Source organism: Lynx rufus, unplaced genomic scaffold (assembly GCF_022079265.1).
Source record: "Lynx rufus isolate CCGP_SWC_20201006 ecotype Redwood Valley unplaced genomic scaffold, mLynRuf1.p SCAF_36, whole genome shotgun sequence".
NCBI classification, from domain to species: Eukaryota; Metazoa; Chordata; class Mammalia; order Carnivora; family Felidae; genus Lynx; species Lynx rufus.
This window is the reverse complement of record NW_025814852.1, coordinates 410,908-431,709: the sequence shown is the minus strand read 5'-3', so window position 1 is coordinate 431,709 and position 20,802 is coordinate 410,908. Positions and strand designations below refer to the sequence as shown.

General features: G+C 49.8%; 1 protein-coding gene across 1 annotated transcript; it reads right to left on the bottom strand.

The window, feature by feature from the left end:
* Nucleotides 1-986: 986 nt before the first annotated feature.
* DPH7 (diphthamide biosynthesis 7) lies at nt 987-20,414 on the bottom strand. The gene is made up of 13 exons (XM_047093700.1): nt 20,346-20,414; nt 18,711-18,730; nt 18,356-18,524; nt 17,971-18,306; nt 16,723-16,856; nt 16,255-16,342; nt 14,424-14,515; nt 13,844-14,016; nt 8,823-8,927; nt 8,650-8,719; nt 8,459-8,524; nt 7,809-7,981; nt 987-1,662 (listed from the first exon to the last, which is right to left on the bottom strand). The coding sequence occupies exons 1-13, from the start codon at nt 20,412-20,414 to the stop codon at nt 1,208-1,210; spliced, it is 1,950 nt and encodes a 649-aa protein (XP_046949656.1). The 3' UTR covers nt 987-1,207.
* Nucleotides 20,415-20,802: the final 388 nt, after the last annotated feature.

Here is a 20,802-nt window from a genome sequence, read left to right as displayed (position 1 = left end):
GAGCGAGGCAGAGCTCGCACAGAGGCCCTGTTCCCGGTGAAACTGGAAGCACTGTCTTTCCAACCAAAAAGTTCTGGGGAGGTAGGCCAAGGGCGAGAAGACACGGAAGGAGAATTCACAAGGCACATGGTGCCACATGACAACACTGGTTATCTGTCCCCCCAGATTCTTCACTCCCGAAACCAGTCAGCATATTCTTTATGGGTTGAAAAACAACTATTCTGGGGGCAAAACCTCCCGTAGTCTACAGTCTCCCCTCTGGGTTCCCCCGTTTCAGTGCATAGTCCCTGAAGTCTTACGTATTCTGCTTCATATTTAATTGACCCTTAGTTAAATACCATTAACAAACTCTTAAGGAGGGTTCAAATTCTTGTGTTGAAATAAATGCACCATTAGCTGGGAAATGATCATTTTTACAGAGTAATTTCTTACATGTTCTGACCCTATATTTTCATCAGAAAATAAAGACTAGAAGTGTGTGTTTTCTGACTCTGATCACCTACAACAGAATATTGGTAGAAATTTGACAAATTCTACACTAGCCTGCACTTCAACTCCTGTTCCTTCCAGAGAGACAAGAATGAACTATGGGAGTCAGATGAGTCACAAACCCAGTTATGTTCTTGGAGTTTGTATGTGTCCAAGCTTCGGAAGCTACTCAGGTTACTAACACCACGATGGGGAACATTTCAGGTTTATGACACGCTAAGGCAATTCAATGTGTGTAGGCTTCCTTTTGTTTATCTGCATAGGAGGCTAATACAAGCACTTCTGGTGCCATGATAAGGTGATCTTTGTTTTTTTTAAAGTTTGTTTATTGAGAGAGACTGCATGTGAATGGGGGATGGGCATACAAAGAGAGAGGAAGAGAGACAATCCCAAGCAGGCTCCTCGCCATCAGCACAGAGCCCGATGTGGGGTTTGAACTCACAAACCTGTGGGATCGTGACCCGAGCCAAAGTTAAAACACTTAACCAACTGAGCCACCCAGGCGCCCCTGATAAGGTTTATTTAAGAGAAGCCAATAGCTTTTTTGACTGTTTACACTGTGGACATAAGGTACACTGAGCCCTATACAGTCACCTGTGGAGACTACAATAGGAATCTCAATGAGACGGTCTGACAGCAGTTCACTCACAAAGTCGCACTCTGGGCTTTCTTTGTGGAGATGGTCTTTGACTTCAAGCCAAGCAACCTCTTCCCCAGCTCAGATGTTTTCCCACTTCCAGAGGTGAAGGATATGATCATAAAAGGAGCAAGTGGTTAGGAAGCTGATGTCAAAGTTCGCTGCTTCCAGATAGAGGTCAGAGTCACAAACCTTGGTCCCTGCAGTGTGCAGCTGGCTGTCACTCTTCATCATGTCCTCTGAGAGTGCCTGGACAGAAGTCCTCGGTTTGCTTCCGCTCTGAAGTATGGTATGACCTTCTTCATCATTCTCTGCTAAATGATCGTAAGACGGTGCTGGTGACTGGTGCACAGCCTTCAGGTTTGAGAGATGTGCTTCTTTGGCTCCTGAGTTGCTGCAGGGAGAGGAACCTGAGCAGCATGACTGGCAGGTCTGTAATGGATTGTGGACGTACAGCCAGGACCAGTCGGCTCCATACACCAATGAGTTGGGCAACGTGTGGGATGCAGAGACTGTGCAGGCTTCCTGCTTCTCCTCTGGAATGAGACAGAATACAGGAAATGTGACGTTACCCAGGCTGATCTCATCACTACCAAATGATGGCCCCTACCCACTCTCAAAGGGAGACTTTGCTAAAAGCAGTCACTCATTTGTCAGCAACCATTGTGCACGATGCAAAGGAATCCTTGAGACGTGGAGAGATGAGAAGAAAACAGACCTTCATCTTGCAGTGAGTACACTGTGGTGCCTAACAAAGGAATCGGCCTGGCTACAGAAGCACAAGGGTGACAGTGCCTTTCCAAGTTGGAGGACTTGGCAAAAGCTTCAGTTAAGACTTCAGAGCAGAGGACAAAGCAGTTAGCCAGATGGGAGAGACAGGGACGCATGAGAAACAGAGAACAAGCGTGTGTAAGGTAACAGGACACATCTGGGGAACCACAAACAAGTAGATGTGGCAGAAACGCCATCGGGGAGTGGCGACACGTGTCTGGAGGGTCAAAACCATACAGAATTCAGCGTGCTCTGTAAAGTCTGGATTTGAGCTTGGAAAGGACTCATTGAAGTTTACGTGGTTTTCCTTCTGGTGAGTTGCTATAGCAACTTTGAGGGTGGAGGACAAGACTGGAAAGAGGTTCAGCTGTGGAAGGTTTGAAAGCAATATTCGACCAGAAAAAGAAATGACAAGGTGTTGCCAAAGCTGAGGTAATCTAGGGTCCAGGGCAAGGCCAAGCATGGCAAGAGCAGTCATAAAAAACTGGTGGCCAGTGACCTGGGGATGTGAACTTAGAAAACTGTCACCAGGTGAAAGGCCTGTTGGCCATTCAGGTCTTTAGTAAGCCTGGACAGCTACACACTCTGAAAGGGGTGCCACTGATGCCTCCCAAGTGCAAGGGTCCAGGCCAGAGCCATCAGAAGTGCAATCAGAGGGGCGCCTGTGGGGCTTAGTCAGTTAAGTGTCTGATTCTAGATTTCAGGTCAGGTCATGACCTCACGGTTCATGAGTTTGAACCCCCTGTTGGGCCTGCGCTAACAGTGTGGAGCCTGCTTGGGACTCTCTTTCTTCCTCTCCCTCTTTCCCTACCCCGCTTGTGCTCTCTCTCTCAAAATAAATAAATAAAACTTAAAACAAGAAAAAAAGGAAGAATAACTGCAATCAAAATGAGCAGTGATGAAGAAAGGCCAAGAAGTGTAGACCAGGTCAGTGCTGGAACCAGGAAACGCTGAGAGTGCCACCAGAGCACAGGAGATCCTACTCCCGAAGCCAGGGCTTTGCCTGGACAGAAGAGGCTCCAGAGAGGAACCAGATGCCGAACGTCCCCAGACAGCCAGAAAGGCACTCAGGCAACACGAGCAAGGGAGGGAGCGCCCCAGACCATCACTGTCCCTCCATGGTAGCCTGGATGGGACTCGGAGACAGGGCCACAGGGCTTTCCCAGCCAGGACCCCGTTCCGGGCCCCAAGTCAAACAATAACAAAGAGCATACCTCCTACCCAAGTGCACACAGAATATTAACAGAACATCATGTTAAGCAACAAAGAATCAAAAAGTTCCACAAAGGAGAAATAGTACAAGCAAGCAACACTCTCTGATCATAATGCAATAAAAACTAAAACTAACACAAAGGGACAAAAAAGTCCTTCTACCTAAAAAATTTAAAACCTCCTACGAAACCACACTTGGGCAAAAGGGAAAGTATGAACTCAAGTCACAGAATTTCTTTTGAAAAATGAGATCATTACATCTCACAACCTAAAAATATGCTTGAATCAGAGAACATTTCAGACACAAGAACACTTAATGCAGGGGTGCCTGGATGTCTCAGTCGGTTAAGCGTCCAACTCTTGGTTTCAGCTCAGCTCATGATCTCATGGTTTGTGGGATCGAGCCCCAAGTCAGGCTCTTCACTGACAGCTCAGAGTCTGCTTGAGATTCTCTCTCTGCCCCTCCCCTGCTCGCATACACAAGCACTCTAAATAAATCAATAAACTTAAGAAAAAAAAAAGCTTAATACAAACACAATAATAAAGAAAAGTGAACTGTACTCCCAACTCAAAATGCTAGAAAAAGGAGACAAAGGGTAACAAACATAACAGGAGAAACTGATGAGACAGAGAACAGAAAAACAACACAACTGTAACAAAAAGCCAAAATCCTACTTTTTTTTTAATGTTTATTTTTGAGAGAGAGAGAATAAGTAGGGGAGGGGCAAAGAAAGAGGAGGACAGAGGATCCGAAGTGGGCTCCATGCTGACAGCGGAGAGCCTGATGTAGGGCTTAAATTCAAACTGTGAGATCATAACCTGAGCTGAAGTCAGACACTCAACCCACTGATCCAACAGGCTCCCCCCACCCCACCTTTTTTTAAATGTTTCAATATCTTCCTTCCTTCCTTCCTTCCTTCTTTCCTTCCTTCCTCCCTCCCTCCCTCCCTCTCTTTCTTTCTTTCTTTCTTTCTTTCTTTCTTTTTCTTTCTATAAAAATCCAATAACTTTTTTCTGGGACAAGATAAATTAATGTCAAGTTCAAATACAAGAATAGTTAGGAAATCCTTAAAAAGGAAAAGTGAAGGTGCCAGTAACCCTGCTATTACAAAGACACCACCAAGCCTCCACAATCACAGCAGTGGGTGCAGACACATGAAGAGACATCCAATGGGACTCGAAAGACAAAAAAAAAAAAAAAAAAAAAAAAAGCCATGAAAGTACGGAACACAAGAAGAGTGGCATCTTGATTCACTGGAGGTAGATGGACTTTCTAATAAATGGTGCTGGGATAGCTGCTTGCACCACATACAACAGAGACCAAAGTTCTAACTAAATACATGGCGCTACAAGTACTAGAAGAAAACACTGGTAAATTCTTTTACAACCTGAGTGTGAAAGGGGAAAAGCTTTTTAACACTAATATTCAAAATGTAGAAGATTCAGTGGAAAAAAATATCTATAAATGTGATTACATTAAAAAACGCCGTTGGGGCACCTGGCTGGCTCAGTTGGTAGAGCAGGCAACTCCATCTCGGGGGCGTGAGTTCAAGCCCCACGTTGGGCATAGAGATTATGTGTTTAAGAAAAAAAAAAAAAGCGCCTTTTGCTTGGGGGGAGGAGTGGACACCAGAGGCAAAAATGAGACAATAAAGCAAGAGAATATATTTCCAATGTATATCAGAGGTAAGGAGCTAATACACTAATATATGAGAACTCTGTAAAATCAAGGGGGAAAAAGACAAGAAACCAGAAAGAAAAATTGGCAAAAGATGGACAAAGAGAATTTATAAAAACAGAAACATGGGGGCACCTCAGTGGCTCAGTCTGTTGGGCATCCGATTTTGGCTCATGTCGTGATCTCACGGTTCGGAAGATCAAGCCCTGCATTCAGCTCTGTGCTGACAATGCAGAGCCTGCTCTGGATCCTCTGTCTCCCTCTCTCTGCCCCTCCCCAGCTTGTGCTTGGTCTCTCTCTCCAAAATAAACATTAAAAAAAAAAAAAAAAAAAAACCTGTGTAAAATAAATAAATAATTTTTTTTTAAATTTTTTTTTTTCAACGTTTTTTATTTATTTTTGGGACAGAGAGAGACAGAGCATGAACGGGGGAGGGGCAGAGAGAGAGGGAGACACAGAATCGGAAACAGGCTCCAGGCTCTGAGCCATCAGCCCAGAGCCCGACGCGGGGCTCGAACTCCCGGACCGCGAGATCGTGACCTGGCTGAAGTCGGACGCTCAACCGACTGCGCCACCCAGGCGCCCCAATAAGTAAATAATTTTTAAAAAAGGAAACAAATAAACCTAATTGTATTTCAAATAAATAAAAACCCACTTCCAAGTAACCTTTGAACACAGCACTCTGACAATATCAAATCAATCTCACAAAAAAGAGCTGTAAGAGCATTCTGAGTTCCCTTCACAGGTTTGTCTTAGGTGCAGCACAGTAACAACTCTGTGAGGTGAAGCGTGTAAGTAAGAGCTTGCTGGGAGCAACTTTTCACTGGAGAAGGGAAACACCATGGAATAGGGATATGCATACATACATGTGGACACACACATAGACACACAAGCACACATGGTTATGTAACCATATATACACACAAACGTATCCACACATGTATAACCACACACATGTACACGTTATACGTAAACATACACATACATATGTATGTGTGCGCGCACGCGCGCGCGCACACACACACACACACACACACACACACACACGGCCATACACAACACCTTAGTAGCTGTAAGACCAACTAATGACCAGATCTTGGATTCTAAACACACTCGCCACTAAGAGGACCCAGGACACCCTGAAGAAATAGCTGATTCCAGGTATGGGAGAGGCAAAATACAAAATGAATGTGAAATGTTTTGTGCCAAAAAGCGAGGAAGTACTCAAAAATCAATAGGGACATGTGAAAAGGACACAGGAGACAGCTTAAGGGGTTTTCATGGGAAAAGTCTAGGACAATGAGAACATTGTAATGAACGATGACTATAATAGATTATGACCCACTGAATGACATAAAAATGCATGAATCTATATGGTTAATAAACACAGATATATGGGAGAAAAGTGAATGCTGATTTTAAAATGTACAGAGTATGATAATAGTTACAAAATCACCATTTTGCAATTATAGTAATAATTTCATTCAGGGAAGACTCATTAATGGATTTGAGTGGAAGTCTGATGAGGAATAAAAAGGTTCACTCTAACCACAGGCTAGTTATTATTAATCACACAGGGGAAAACAGTATTTTTACAGCAGAGAAACCCAGGGGAGACCTTAACCAAGTGACCAAATTAACATCAGCAGTGAAAGGGCAAAGTGGCATCCTGTGCCTCCTGACGAAACGCATTAAAGAAGGCAGAATGTCACTTCCATAATGTTCCTGACAAAGAGCCACGACCCAGTACAGGAGACGCACTGCAGACTCCAGGCCATCAACAGACTGAGAGCAAAAGGCAGTGCAGTCGCAGCGCGCAGAGCAGCCAGAGAGAACGAGAATGGCTCTGAGGACACCAGACGGCGCAGACCCTCAAACACAGTTACTGGAAATAAGTAAGGACCCTGACAATGAAGAGAGTCTATACATTAGGGAAATGCAAACGTTATAGCCATCACACACACCTAACAGAACCCCACGATACACGAGGCAAAAACGGACAGAAATGAGGAAGGACGCGATACATCCGTAACAGTAGGGGACTTCACTACCCCACCTTCAATAATGAACAACCAGGGCACCTGGCCGGCTCAGCCGGTGGAGCCTGTGACTCTCGATCCTGGGGTTGTGGGTCCGAGCCCCACACTGGGTGTAGAGATGATTTAAAAGAGCAACCAGACAGAAAACCCAGAGAACACGGGAACAGGGCACTCCACCCACAGCTGCGGAGAACTCTCTTCTCAAAAGCCCGTGGGGCACTCTCTGGGACCAACCACGTCTGAGGCCACAAGACAAGCCTCAGTAAACTTAGAATATAATTAGAAATCAGGAACAGGAAAAAATTCAGGACAGCACAAAAATGTGGAAACTAAGCAACACACTGATGGACAACCAATGAGTCAATGAGGAAACCACGAGGGAAATGAGGAAGCACCCTGAGGTGAATGAAAAGACTCCGCACCCCAAAAGTGAAGGGGCACAGCGAAAGCAGCAAATACGTGAGAAAAGAGACCTCACGGGGCTTTCAGCTGAGAACAGGGCAGCGCACCTGTGCCCCTGCAGAACAGGAAGTCCTGGGGCGTGGCCCAGCACACAGGAGACAGGCCTGCAGAGCGGAGAGGTGGTGCCTTAATCACTTCTTTGTATAGATGAGGAGGGAGGTGGAGTCACGAAGGGAGAATGAGGAGGGAAAGGGGGCGTTGGGCGTTTGCGAAGAGAGAAGAAAACGTGCAACGGTCCTGACAGCGAAGACTTACTGGCCAGAGAAAGGCGGTGGTGGGCCTGGCGGTTCCCAGGCCCTCCCGCAGCACGAACTCAGAGTGAGGCCCGCAGGGCTGCCCTTTCCCTCCAGCCACCTTCTGGGGCTCAGGCCCAAGTCTGAGCTGGGTCTGACCAGTGCTGGGTTCTGCTCACAGAGCGTGAGCAAGGCAGCGTGAGCAGAAGTGAAGCACTGGCAGAGCAAGGGGGCAGGAAACTGGGAAGCCCCACCCCAGGCCTGACTGCCCCAAGCCCCCTACTCACCTATTGCCTTTTGGCAGTTGAAGATCTTAAAGCCACCGTGCATACACGCTGCCAGGAGCAGGTGGTGGTGGAAAGGATGCCACTTGAGCCGCCACACTCCGCCCCCCGCGGACATGTCTGCAAAAGGCCGCTTCATGTTCCGAGTGTCCCACAGTAGAATGTGTTCGTCGTAGCTGAAAGCCATCCAGCGCAGGGATCGTGCAGGAAAGTCAATGCCCACTTATTCCCTAGGTGGCAGGGGGGACATCTCCCAAGCAGGCCCATCCCATTCATTCCTCTAGGACAAAGTTCCTTTTCCCCAGCCCAGATACCTACACTTTGGTTTAAGAGTTGGTCCAACTGGGGGCGTCTGGGTGGCTCAGTCGGTTAAATGTCTGATTTCGGCTCAGGTCACGATCTCATGGTTCAGGGGATCGAACCCCACATCAGGGACTGTGCGACAGCACAGAGCCTGCTTGGGATCCTCTGTCTCCCTCTCTCTCTGGCCCTCCCCCCGCGTGCACACATGTGCGCTCTCTCTCTCTCTCTCAAAAACAAATAAGTAAACATTAAGAGTTGGTCCAATTAAAAACTGCAACGGTCAACGTGAGAAAATGAAGGAAAAGATGCAAGATGGACGGACCCCTGTGCACAAACCCTAAGAGACTCACCTTCCCGTGGCCAGGATGTTCTCCCGATGGGGACTGCTGCGGATGCTGCACACACCCATGGAGTGCCTACAGGCGAAGTGCAAGGTTTGAGCGAGTGCGCACACAGGGACACGTCTCTGGTGGAAAGTCCGCGGAGGAGGGCTGGGAGGGCTGGTGGTACATGCCTAGGGCCGGCCCCTTGATGAATTTACCTCTCGCTAGTGAACACAGATGTGCCAGGTGTCCTGGTGTCCCAGCCTTTCAGAAGACCATCGTCCCCACCTGTGTGGAAACAGAAACGCCCACTGACCGTGGCACTGACGACAGGAAGCAGCCGCTTCTCAGGGAGGGAATGTATGCCTGTGAGGAAATCCCCGTGAAGGACTTTTCCTGGGTGGTTTCAGGTTGGCACCAGGCAGAAGAGCTCCAGAAACAGCACCCCAGAAAGAGGCCTGTGCTGTGACTGTGTCTTCACACTTGAGGAGGGCACCTGCAGGGAAGACAGGAAAGGCTGATGAGCTCAGCCTACAGGAATGAAAGGGAAGGACAAGAAGTCAGGGGAAGAATTTTCAGGTCACATGTGGCTAAAGTGCCTTCTGTTCAGGCTCCAGCAACCAATGCTCCTAGCTGCCACAAACCAGAGCTGCCTTATCAAGGAACTCAGAACAGGATCTATATGCAGGAGGCAGCAAACACGAGCATTTTTTTTAAATGTTTATTTTTTGAGAGAGACACACAGAGTGCAAGTTGGGGAGGGGCAGAGAGAGAGGGAGACACAGAATCCGAAGCAGGCTCCGGGCTCTGAGTTGTCAGCACGGAGCCCAATGTGGGGCTTGAACTCACGAACAGTGAGATCAGACCTGAGCTGAAGTTGGGCGCTCAACTGACTGGGCCATCCAGGGGCCCAACACAAGCACTTCTTAAGGTTCTGGAACCTTCAGCACACCTCCATTTATCTTAAAGTCCCCTGGGGCACCTGCGTGGCTGAGTCGGTTGAGTGTCCGACTTCGGCTCAGGTCATGAACTTTTGGTTCGTGAGTTCGAACCCTGAGTCGGGCTCTGTGCTGACAGCTCACAGCCTGGAGTCTGCTTCGGATTCTGTGTCTCCCTCTCTCTCTCTCTCTGTTCCTCCCCTGATCATGCTCTCTGTCTCTCTCTCAAAAATAAAGAATAAAAAAAAAAATTTTTTTTTAAAGGGAAGTACATTTTGTAACCTTACAGTAAAAGGACCTCTGTGCTTATCTTAGGGAATCTGAAAAAACAGGAAGGGTAGCAACAAGACAGCAACAAGATATAGTGTGATGGTGGCTATCTTGAAGGAAGGGGAGAAAGGCTGAAAAGCAGGGCCCACAGGGAGGATGAAGAGCAAAAGAAAAACACCTAGGTCTGACCACTCCGTCCATCTGTCTGTCCGTCCATCCATCCACTCAACCGTGTATCGTTCCTTATACCCACCCACCACCTAGCCACCTTTGCTCCACTCCGCCCATCCAACACATGTTCACTGAGCACACTGCAGATCCCTAGGACAGACAGAAGGGATACAGGAGGAACACGACCTACAGCTACGCAGACCAATAGAACCGGTCCAGCCAGGCAGGACACCTGCAGGTGAGCCTCCAATCTGAGCTGCCGTCCTGTGGCAAATTTGCAGAGAAAGCTGGTACTGGCTTCTTTACACGCTGGTCTGTCTCACACCCCACATCCATCCACCAGGACATCCTGACAAGCCACCTTCACACATACAACCAAAGTCCTACCACCTTTCCCTCGCGTGCACTGCTCCCAACTCAGTCTGAGGCCTTCTTGCCACCACCTGTATGGCAGGTCCCCAGGCTCTGCCCTTGTCTCCTTGCAGTCTATACTCGACACATCAGGAAAAAAGATCGCCTTCTGTTCTGCAACATTAAGTCAGAAAACGTCACCCCTCTGCTCAACATCCTGCTATGGCTTCTGTTGCAGTCTGAGCCAAAGCCAAAGTCCATCCTGAGGCCCGCAAGGCCACGTGAACTTTGATCTCACCTTCTGTTCTGCCACCTGCCATTCTGGCCACACAGCCACTTGCTGTCCTCATGCAGCAGGCTCACTCCTGCCCTACCTCTGCCCACCATGACCATGCTCTGTAACAGGACAGGCTGTACCTGCCCGCAGCACCCCAATCCCCCAGTCACAGCCCACCAAAGCACTTCTCGCCTCTGAGCCACTGTGCCCTCTCTTCACTCATTCTGTGTCATGCTTTGTGACCACTGCCCGTCTCCTCTCTGTGTAAGTTCAGGGAAAGCAGGGCTTCTGTCTGTCTCGTTAGCTCATGTGTCTCTGGCACCTATAGCGGCGCATGGCACATATTAGATGCTCAACAAACGTTCACTGAATAAACGACTTGGTGCTGAATTACAACATCACAGCCTCCACTATGCTTGGCTCTGAATTAGCTGAGTCTCAAGGTAGAACTAACCCAAGAATGAGAAGACCTCAAGAAATTAAACCTCTATTGTTGTCACTGAGACTGTTCACAGTGTGACAGCAAAAAACGCAGAAAGGACCCAGCTGTCAGGGGAAGATGAGCATCAGACACAATGAGGATGAGCCCAAACAGCAACAAGGGGTCGAACCGGGCCAGTACCTCCGGGATAGGATTTTAAGCTGAGCCCTGCTAGAAAAGCAGAACAAACCGGTGGTCCAACACGGAGATTGGGGAAAAAAGAACAGTTCGGTTAAGCGTGGAGATTGGAGAGAACACTGAACGGGTGAGGAAAAAGCCATCACTCAAAGCTGGCTGGAGAGGTAGGCAGGGACCCGATATGCAAAGCCACAATGTCGCTGGGGGGATTGCACCAAGAATTCTGGAGAGAAGCTGCAAAGGGTTTAACCACGAGTGAAGTGTGGTAACGTTTGCATGTTTGTAGCTTTTTTTTTTTATTTGTTTGTTTTAAGTTTTTGAGAAACACAGGGAGACAGCGCGTAAACAGGGCAGGGGCAGAGAGAGGGAGGCACAGAATACAAAGCAGGGTCCAGGCTGAGGTGTCTGCACAGAGCCCGATGTGGGTCTCGAAGCATGAAGCGAGAGATCATGATCTGAGCTGAAGTCAGAGGCTCAACTGAGTGAGCCACTCAGACACCCCAAGTTCGCATGTTTTAACATTTTTTTTTTTCAACGTTTACTTATTTTTGGGACAGAGAGAGACAGAGCATGAACGGGGGAGGGGCAGAGAGAGAGGGAGACACAGAATCGGAAACAGGCTCCAGGCTCTGAACCATCAGCCCAGAGCCTGACGCGGGGCTCGAACTCACGGACCGCGAGATCGTGACCTGGCTGAAGTCGGACGCTTAACCGACTGCGCCACCCAGGCGCCCCCCAAGTTCGCATGTTTTAAAACAATCGCTCTAGCTACAGTGTGGAGGCAGGATTAGAAAGGCTCAAGAATGAATGCAGGGCCATCCTTCAGGGCTCTGCCGGGAGATGAGACAGTGCCCCCAACAGGTGGCAAGAGAAAGAGATGGCCAATTCTGAGATGCTTGGAAGATCATTAGGACTCCCACTTCTGGAAGGGGTGAGGGGACGCTGGTGTCTGATTTGGACAGCCAGACCCTGCCCTGGGGTCGGGACATTCGGTAGGAGCTGTGTGCAACAGGACAACACAGGGACAATGGCCTGAGCCAGGATCCACATGTGAAATGCCCAGGAAGCATCCTTTTTTTTTCTTAACGTTATTTTTTTTTTTCATTTTCTTAAACATTTTATTTATTTTTGAGAAAGACAGAAACAGAATGCGAGCAGGTTAGGGGCAGAGAGAGAGGGAGACAATCCGAGGCAGGCTCCAGGCTCCGAGCTGTCAGCACAGAGGCCGACGCGCAGCTTGAACTCACAAGCTGTGAGATCGGGACCTGAGCCAAAGTCGGACGCTCAACCGACTGAACCACCCAGGCACCCCATCTTAATGTTTATCTATCTTTGAAAGAGATAGTGTGTGAGACAGTGAGAGCACTCATGAGCAGGAGAGGGGCAGAGACAGAGAATCCCAAGCAGGCTCCATGCTGTCAGTGCAAAGCTTGACGCAGGGCTCGATCTCAGTAACCATGAGATCATGACCTGAGCTGAAGTTGCCCCCCATCCCCCCCACCCCGGAAGCATCCTTGCAGAGTGCTTGGTAGCTGGCAAGATAAAGGCATCAAGAGCTCAGGGGGAAGAAAGGTCTAGGGCACCCGGCTGGCTCAGTCTGAAGAGTGTGTAACTTGATCTCAGGGTCATGAGTTCAAACCCCATGCTAGGTGCAGAAATTACTCAAAATAAATTAGTAAAATTTCCTTGAGACAAAGAAAGAAGCAAGAAAGAAAGAAAGCAAACAAGCAAAAAAGGTCTGCTTAAGCAACCAGAATGCAATGGTTTCTGGAAGAGAGAGCAGCTGGAATCAAAAGAGCAACAACGCAGAGCGACAAGAGCACCCAGACAGGCCAGAGGACAAGGAACACTTTCAAGCAGAGGGAAAGGAGCCAGCAAAGGAATGAGAAGCAATCAGAAAGAAGAGGGAAGCCCGGGATAACGCAGAGAAAAGACTGCACCGGGAGGAGGCCGGCGTGGGAGCATTGCTGAGAGGTACTCCCTGGACCAGGCACCGTGGCCGCCACTGAGGACCTCCCCAAGAGTGCTTCTGGCGGAGCGGGGTGGGCCACGGAGCTTCCGGACAGTCTAACAGAACGTCCCTGACCTCACGACTCACTGTACGGCTCAGCACACCACCAGCAACTAGACGCAAAAGGAAACGAGGGTCAGATCTTTTCTTTGCCTCTCTGCAAATCCAGCGACTCCCCTTCTGTCTTCTCTCAGAGGCCAATGCCCCCTGCCCCTCAACCCCCATCTCCCAAGAGTCCTCACCACCTAGGGAAGAGAGGCTGCTCAGCTACCTGGCTCCTGCAAATGTCAGGTGTGTTCATTTCTCGTCCTCACATCAGCACCCCCAATACATACCACTCACAATGTCAGGAAATCAATCCTACCCCTCTCAGGCTTTTCTTTGGGAAGGTAAACTGGACCCAAGAGAGGAGTGACAGCCTGAAATCCAACGTGACAAGGCCAACACTGGACCCAGAAATGGCAATGGAAAATGTGGGAACCCTGGATTTTTTCGGAGCAGGAGCAAACACGGCAGGAGGCAGGGCTCCGGCTGCTCCAACACTGGGGGGGGGGGCAGTGTCCCCCAACGCCATGCAATGCCCACGGCCAGGTGTGCTTTGTTTTCTAAGGAATAGCTAAGTGTTGAGTACCAACTAACAGCTTTTGCCCCAGAAAATACATTCTCCACAAAGGGTTTTCACGATCCCAACATGTCCAGAGTCACAGCCCTGACCTGGGCCTCACCTGCTCACTCCCTCCCTCCTAGGATCGATCCCCAGGGGAGAAGTACCAACCTGAATAAACGATTTCTGTCTGCCAGTAATTGAAAGCCGCAATCCAGGCCTCAAAGTGATGGGCTTGCCACATGGCCACCTCCTGCAGCCCAGGCCCCTCCTCATTCACCTCTAGCAGGTAGAGCTGCCCCTTGGAGTCACTGCTAATGATTCTCAAGGGCTGGTCACTGGCCCTAGACACAGAGAACCAATGGAGAAACCCAGCTGAATTGATTCATTGACCCAAACTCATCACCCACTTCTGGTCCCCGACTGGTGGCATCCCGAGACGTGTCATGGGAGAGGCTGTCCATGGGCCTGATGCACGGATTTGCCTGTTAACAGGTTTGGGCATCTGGCCGAAATCAAAACTAGCACATAACTTGTCAAAATAAACCCATGTCAGCTTCTCTTGATGAAAACACTGTCTCTTTTACCTAAAAGGATGAATTGTTTCTTTTCAGATGAGCACCAGTAATGACATTCCTGAGTCTAGGAAGCCACAATCAAGGCTGGTGCAAGGTTTCAACTCTCCCTCGCACGAAAAGAGCAACGAATGCTCAGAGGAAAGACGGGATCCCTCACCAACACCGGCTCTTACCTTCCAATTTTCCCAGCGGACCAATCCAGAGACAAGGCCAGACACTGCTTCTCCAGGGCAAAGCTGGAAAACGGCTGCAGTGTGCACGCATTCTAGTGGAGAGAAAACGCTATCAGAAGGAAACAGCCCAGAACCTTGGAAAGACTACTCCTGTAGTTCAGGTAGCCATCATTCCCTCATCGCCTACTAGGTGAACAAAACGGGTCAGTCCCTCATTCACGGCAGAATTAGAAGACACCGGACAACTGGCTCCTGCCCTCCAGGAGCTGACGCACCTGCAGAAGGGCTTTCCCACATGTGACCTTGGGGGAAGCTGATCTGTTTTTCAGACCCCCTTGCTGTCCATGCATTCCTAGACATAACCACACTGCCTATGCAGACTCCAAGAAGCACCCCTGGGACACACTCTCCATCTCTTCAGGCCTCAAGGGATGCTGGCATATTCTCTCTCCAGGGACAGAGACAGCTGGCTCTTTCCTCCAGTTTCCTTTTCAGAAGCCACAACTAGCCATTAAATGCTATTTCTCTTTCCTATGACCTATGTAAGCTTTTTTTTTATTACCTAAGTATCTGAACAGTGCTTAACTCCATCAAAAGGCTCCTAGCAGGCTGCTTCCTCAGTGTCCTCTCTGGGGTTTATCTACTCTTGCTCAGAATCCCGGTTGATGGGCCCACAGTCTTCCTCGGACGTTTCCTCCCTCACTCCTGAGATAGGGCAGCTGCCCTCAGCTGGCCGGCGAGGTCCATTATACACACGCCCTCAGCTGCCATAAATCCAACAGCAAGTGGACCCGTTCCAGTCCCACCTACACCCCTGGACCAGTGTGTCCCTCTCACTAAGTCAGGGCTCGGTCTTGTGGGCTGTTTACTTCCCTGTTCTCTCCCTCTTCCAACAATCAGATGCAGTCATTTTGCAAACATGTGGTGCTGATCAATACCAAATGCTCTGAAAAAGTCACATAGAAAACTGCCTTCCTAATTATGGCTGAGAAACACCACTTTCACATAAGAAATTCACGGCCATTCTTGGCCCCAGCATCATCAACCTAAGAATGCTGGTCCACCTTTCCTTACAGAGGAACTTTCAGATCCACTGACAGGTAAATAAATACCCTGTCACTTCAGCCCTTCTGCTGGTGACACATAAATGGATCTCTTCTCAAATTCAGATGCAGAACCCAATAATTTAAAATAGATTGCATAGTAATTTAGAGTGTTATGTGACAGAGGCACCTGGATGGCTCAGTCAGTTAAGCTTCTGACTCTTGATTTCAGCTCCAGGTCATGATCTCACAGTTTCTAGGATCGGGCCCTGCATCAGGATTCACACTGACATCGTGGAGCCTGCTTGGGGTTCTCTCTCTCCCTCTCTCTCTGCCCCCTCCCCCCACTCATGTTCCCATATGCCCTCTCTCAAAACAAATAAGTCAGCATTTTTTAAAAAAATAGAATGTTTTATTTTTTTTTTTTTTAAAATTTTTTTTTTTTCAACGTTTATTTATTTTTGGGACAGAGAGAGACAGAGTATGAACGGGGGAGGGGCAGAGAGAGAGGGAGACACAGAATCGGAAACAGGCTCCAGGCTCTGAGCCATCAGCCCAGAGCCCAACGCGGGGCTCGAACTCACGGACCGCGAGATCGTGACCTGGCTGAAGTCGGACGCTTAACCGACTGCGCCACCCAGGCGCCCCAAAAATAGAATGTTTTATACGATTTGCCATTGAACGGAAACCATCCCACAAAAAGGGTTCTATCAGCACAACCTCCTGCCCAAACCCTCTCCATTCAGATTCTTTCCACCCCCCAAAAACTCCTCGCTCTAGTCACTGACCTCAGATCCCACCAAGCGGAGCAGTTCTATGGACCCACCAGCATCTGCCACACCCAAGAGGGCATGGCCGGCCACCAGCACATGGCACCTGAGGAGAGAATTCACATGTCAGTCAGAACACGGGATATGCCCAGAACACAGGTTAGCATTATGCACCTCAGTAACTTACTAAATTTCAATTCCAAAACCATGTTGTAGCCTACAGTTCTGTTCCAAGATTCCCCAGCTTACGAATCAGAAAACTAGCATCACTTCCCAGACTGATACCAACCCTAGGACTCAGAAATGAAAAGAGCCCAAGTCTCTAGTAGCCTCCAAATGCCAACAGGTGGGCAGGACAATAAAGAAATGAACCCAAAGTTCAGACATTTCCCCATCTTACCGAATGCTGACAGGCATCAGTCTCCCCTGATTAAATGAACAAATACTCGACAAGTCCCAGACAGGAGGAATTGTTATCAGTTATACCATTTCATGTCCAAGATTGCAGAAGTATCTCTTCTTTGGATCTCAAGCAGGGGGCAAGCAGAGCTGTCTGCATTGAGACGATACAAGTAGAGACGACCTAAACGGCTTGGAGGCTCGTCAGGGTCAAGTCCACTCTACAAAAAAATGCAGACGTGCTCTATGATTACCCTAATAGATATCGAGGAACCCAAGGGATGGGAAAAGGAATCAAGGGAAAGAAAAGGCTTGACGAGGCTCTGGAACTCGGCCTCAAAGCAGCACCTCTGATTTTCTGAGCTGGAAAAAATGTCTCTTCTTTTGTACATGATTAACGGATAAATAGATAAACTCTGCTAGACTCAATACAGAACGCTTTTTTTTTTTTAATTTTTTAATGTTTATTTACTTTTGAAGGAGAGAGAGACTGAGTGTGAGTGGGGGGGGGGGAGGGCAGAGAGAGAGGGAGACACAGAATCTGAAGCAGGCGCCAGGCTCTGACCTGTCAGCACAGAGCCTGACGCGGGGCTCGAACCCACAAACCGCAAGATCATGACCTGAGCCGAAGTCGGACGCTCAACCGACTGAGCCACCCAGGCGCCCCCAGAATGCTTTTTTTGTAAAGTTTTATTTAAGCAATCTCTACACCGACGTGGGGCTCAATTAAACTCATGACTCCGAGATCAAGCGTCGCATGCTCTTCGGACTGAGCCAGCCAGGTGCCCCTACAATGCTCCTTCTAGGTGAGCTAACAGGGACGAGCTATGGTTAGGGTCACCACAGGACCCAGTCTGCCCGGAAGCGTCCTGACCTAGGCCTGTTGCTGGAGTGCCAGTTCTCATGCTTAGTAGTGTTCTGGTTTGGATCTGAATAGATGCCATCAAGAGATTAGGTACGGCTCCTTCCAATTCCCGTTTTTCTTTCTATTCTAGGCTTCATTCATAAGCTTGAGCCACGCCTGCATATGGGGTACATTTTACTTTCAAGATGCCCATTCTAACCTACCTTCTGGCCACAACGCAAACGTCACATCTTCATCTCCTGTGTGACTCCACAGCCTTTTCTGTTCCTGCCTCCCCCACAACAGGCCAGACACGTCTCAACATTTGCGGTCGGCTCTGCCTCTCTGAAGTATTTTCTCGTCCTTCCTGAGACCTCTCCTAAAAGAGAGTTTGACTCTGGGGCCTTAGCTACTCGAGAAACGCCATTTGGGGAGCGCGGACCTAGAAAGCCGCGGCCGAGACCGCCTGCGGCCGGGAGGACACCACACACCTTGCTCTCGGGGTCCGCGGGCTGGTCCTCTGGCTTCCGCAGCTGGTAGGTGCCGCAGACCAGCAAGTGCCTGCGGCCTTCCAGCGGGCACCATTCCACCGAGTCCGCGGTGTATTCCGTGTCCACCACCTGCAGCAGCCGCACGCGACCTTCCGTCGCCCGGAAGTCAGACAAGGACGCAGCAGCGTCCAAGGCTGCGGGAACCGGGCAGCGTGGGAGGGGTGACGAGGCCAGATTGGGAGCGGGGTCGGGGCTGAGGTCGACGGTGAGGGCGGGCTCAGAGTCAAGACTAAAGACCGCGTCGGTGAAGAGATGCTCCCGCAGCCGGTCCTTTTTCTACTTCCGCAGTCCCCTCCTTCCCTTTCCTGGGGCGTCGGGGCGGGACTTCCGGCCGCCGATTGCCGCCGCGCGTGAGGGTGGCCTCCGGCGCCTCCCGCCGCCCGGCGGACTTCCGCGGCCCCCACGTGCCGGGGCTCGCATCTTGCCCTGGCGGGGAGACGTGGGCATCTGGGCGGGCAGTGGTGTCCCCTTCGGAGTCCCCGAAGATCTGGGCTCTGAAGGAGAGCGGGGGGCGGGACGCAGAGGAAGAGAAAACGGGCATGAAAGTGGGGGTAAGCTAAGGACCTAGACATTCAGGGAGCCCAATCCAGGGTCAGTCCTAAAAGGGCTGCGTCCTGCCAGCCCCGTGCCCCTCATGTCCATCCTAGAGGGCTGCCGGTAGGCCATGAAGTGCGGCGCACCCGTGGATGCCAAGTCCCGCCTGCCAGGACAGCACAGGAGGAGACAGGGCGGACTGAGATGGTGGGTAGGTAGGTAGACAGCCTCGTGGCGCCAGCGGCAGGGGTCTGTCAGCCACTCACAATGTACAGGCCACCCAGCACTGCCATGATCTCACTTGGGACACGGAGTAGATGCGGCTGCCATTCAAGAAAATTAATATATTCTACAGAATAGATTTGGGGAAGGCAAGTTTTGGACACTGTTAAGGATGGATTGTGTCTGCCCCAAAAGATACATTGAAGTCCTATCCCACAGCACCACAGAATGTGACCTTTGGAAACAGGGCCTTTACAGAGGTAATCCAGTTAAAACGAGGTCATTACGGTGAGCCCTAGTCCAATATGACTGGTGTCTTTATGAAAAGGTGATTTGGTCTCCCAGGGACAGAGACCCACAGAAAAAAGATAACGTAAAAACAGAGGATTGGAGGGGCGCCTGGGTGGCGCAGTCGGTTAAGCGTCCGACTTCAGCCAGGTCACGATCTCGCGGTCCGTGAGTTCGAGCCCCGCGTCGGGCTCTGGGCTGATGGCTCAGAGCCTGGAGCCTGTTTCCGATTCTGTGTCTCCCTCTCTCTCTGCCCCTCCCCCGTTCACGCTCTGTCTCTCTCTGTCCCAAAAATAAATAAACGTTGAAAAAAAAAAATTAAAAAAAAAAAAAAAGAGGATTGGTATGTTGCATCCACAAGGCAAGGGAGGCCTCAAACTGCCAGAAGGCAGGAGAGGCCTGAAACAGGCACACCTTCCCGTGCCTCTTCAGAGGGATCATGGTCCCGCCAACACACCCATCTGGCACTTCCCACCTCCACAACAGGGATGATACATTGTTGTCTGAAGCCATCTGCTGAATGCTAACTTGTTATGATAGCTCCAGGTAGCTGGACGAGCTGACATTGAAATCCACGTAGATACCTGGGTACCCAGCCTGTGGTTTTCAAGTAGGGCTATGGCTAGATATACAGCTGCGAGTCAGCAGCTCAGGTGGCAGCTGAAGCAGAGAAGCAGAAAAGGTTGGTCAGAAAGCAACAGGACTTTCCAAAATAGCTGAACCACACATTTGTATCTGCTACCAGGAAGGGTCAAGGGGCACCTGGCTGGCTCAGTCAGTAAAATACGCAACTCTTGACTTCGGGGTCATGAGCTTGAGCCCCACACTGGGTGTAGACACTACTTAAAAAAAAAAAATCTTTAGGGGGAAAAATAAGGTCAAGTCACCCAGCCCCACACACTACAACTCAAACAAGCCCCCACACTAACCATCTGAATGCTAACATTTCATAGGCACCCTAAGAGGTGTGACCGCAAAGATCAAGAGGTTGGGGCCATCAGAGGAGAAAAGAAACCAGGGGCTGCCATCAGAGAAGGGACAAGGGAAGCAAACAGGGATAAAAACTGTCTGTGGGTCCTACAGCACCTTCACAATAGTGTCCACTCCAGGGAGCCACTGCAGTGACTCGAGCAAAGGGAAGGAGCCACTACACGGGCAACTCTAGAACCCTTACAGCCACCTTCTAAGCTCTAGCCCTTCACCAGCACAGACTTGAGGGGTCTCTAACACACGGTACAGGGGCACAGCCCAATTGGACGGGGATCAGCTACCAGCAGCAGCACCTGCTCAAAGCAGCTACGCTGCACGATCCCCAGACCAATGCTATTCCGATGAGCCATGCGACGTGGAAGACACCAACCGTGTATCAGGACCTAGTGTGGTGTCCTACAGGTCTGCTGAGAGACCCTGGGCACTTCAATTTCAATGTAATTTTCTGGCAAGTAGCCAGGATAATGACCTCAGGATAATGTGTGCTGGTCAGGGAATGCAGACAGGCTGAAGTGCCGGGTCATGAAGGACAGAGGCAAAAACCACAGCCTGTGGTCTTTTGCCTCCTCTTCCCAGGAGCCTTTTTGTCTGAAAGCACACTGCCTGAGCACACTCAAGGCCTTGTGCCTGGAAGACCACCCAAACCCCAACATGCCAACATACCTGGGTTCCCCCCACCCAAACGGTCCAGACCAGAGCTGGCCTCTGGAAGAAGGAATTACACCAGCCCTGGGAATG

Excerpts from the sequence above, each read along its gene's own strand:
- DPH7 (XM_047093700.1), bottom strand. The coding sequence starts at position 20,414 with ATGGCTCATCGGAATAGCATTGGTCTGGGGATCGTGCAGCGTAGCTGC. Across the intron at positions 18,525-18,710 it reads GCGGGACTTGGCATCCACGG|AGCCCAGATCTTCGGGGACT; the intron begins GTGCGCCGCACT and ends GCTCTCCTTCAG. Across the intron at positions 7,982-8,458 it reads AACATCCTGGCCACGGGAAG|CTACGACGAACACATTCTAC; the intron begins GTGAGTCTCTTA and ends GATGGCTTTCAG.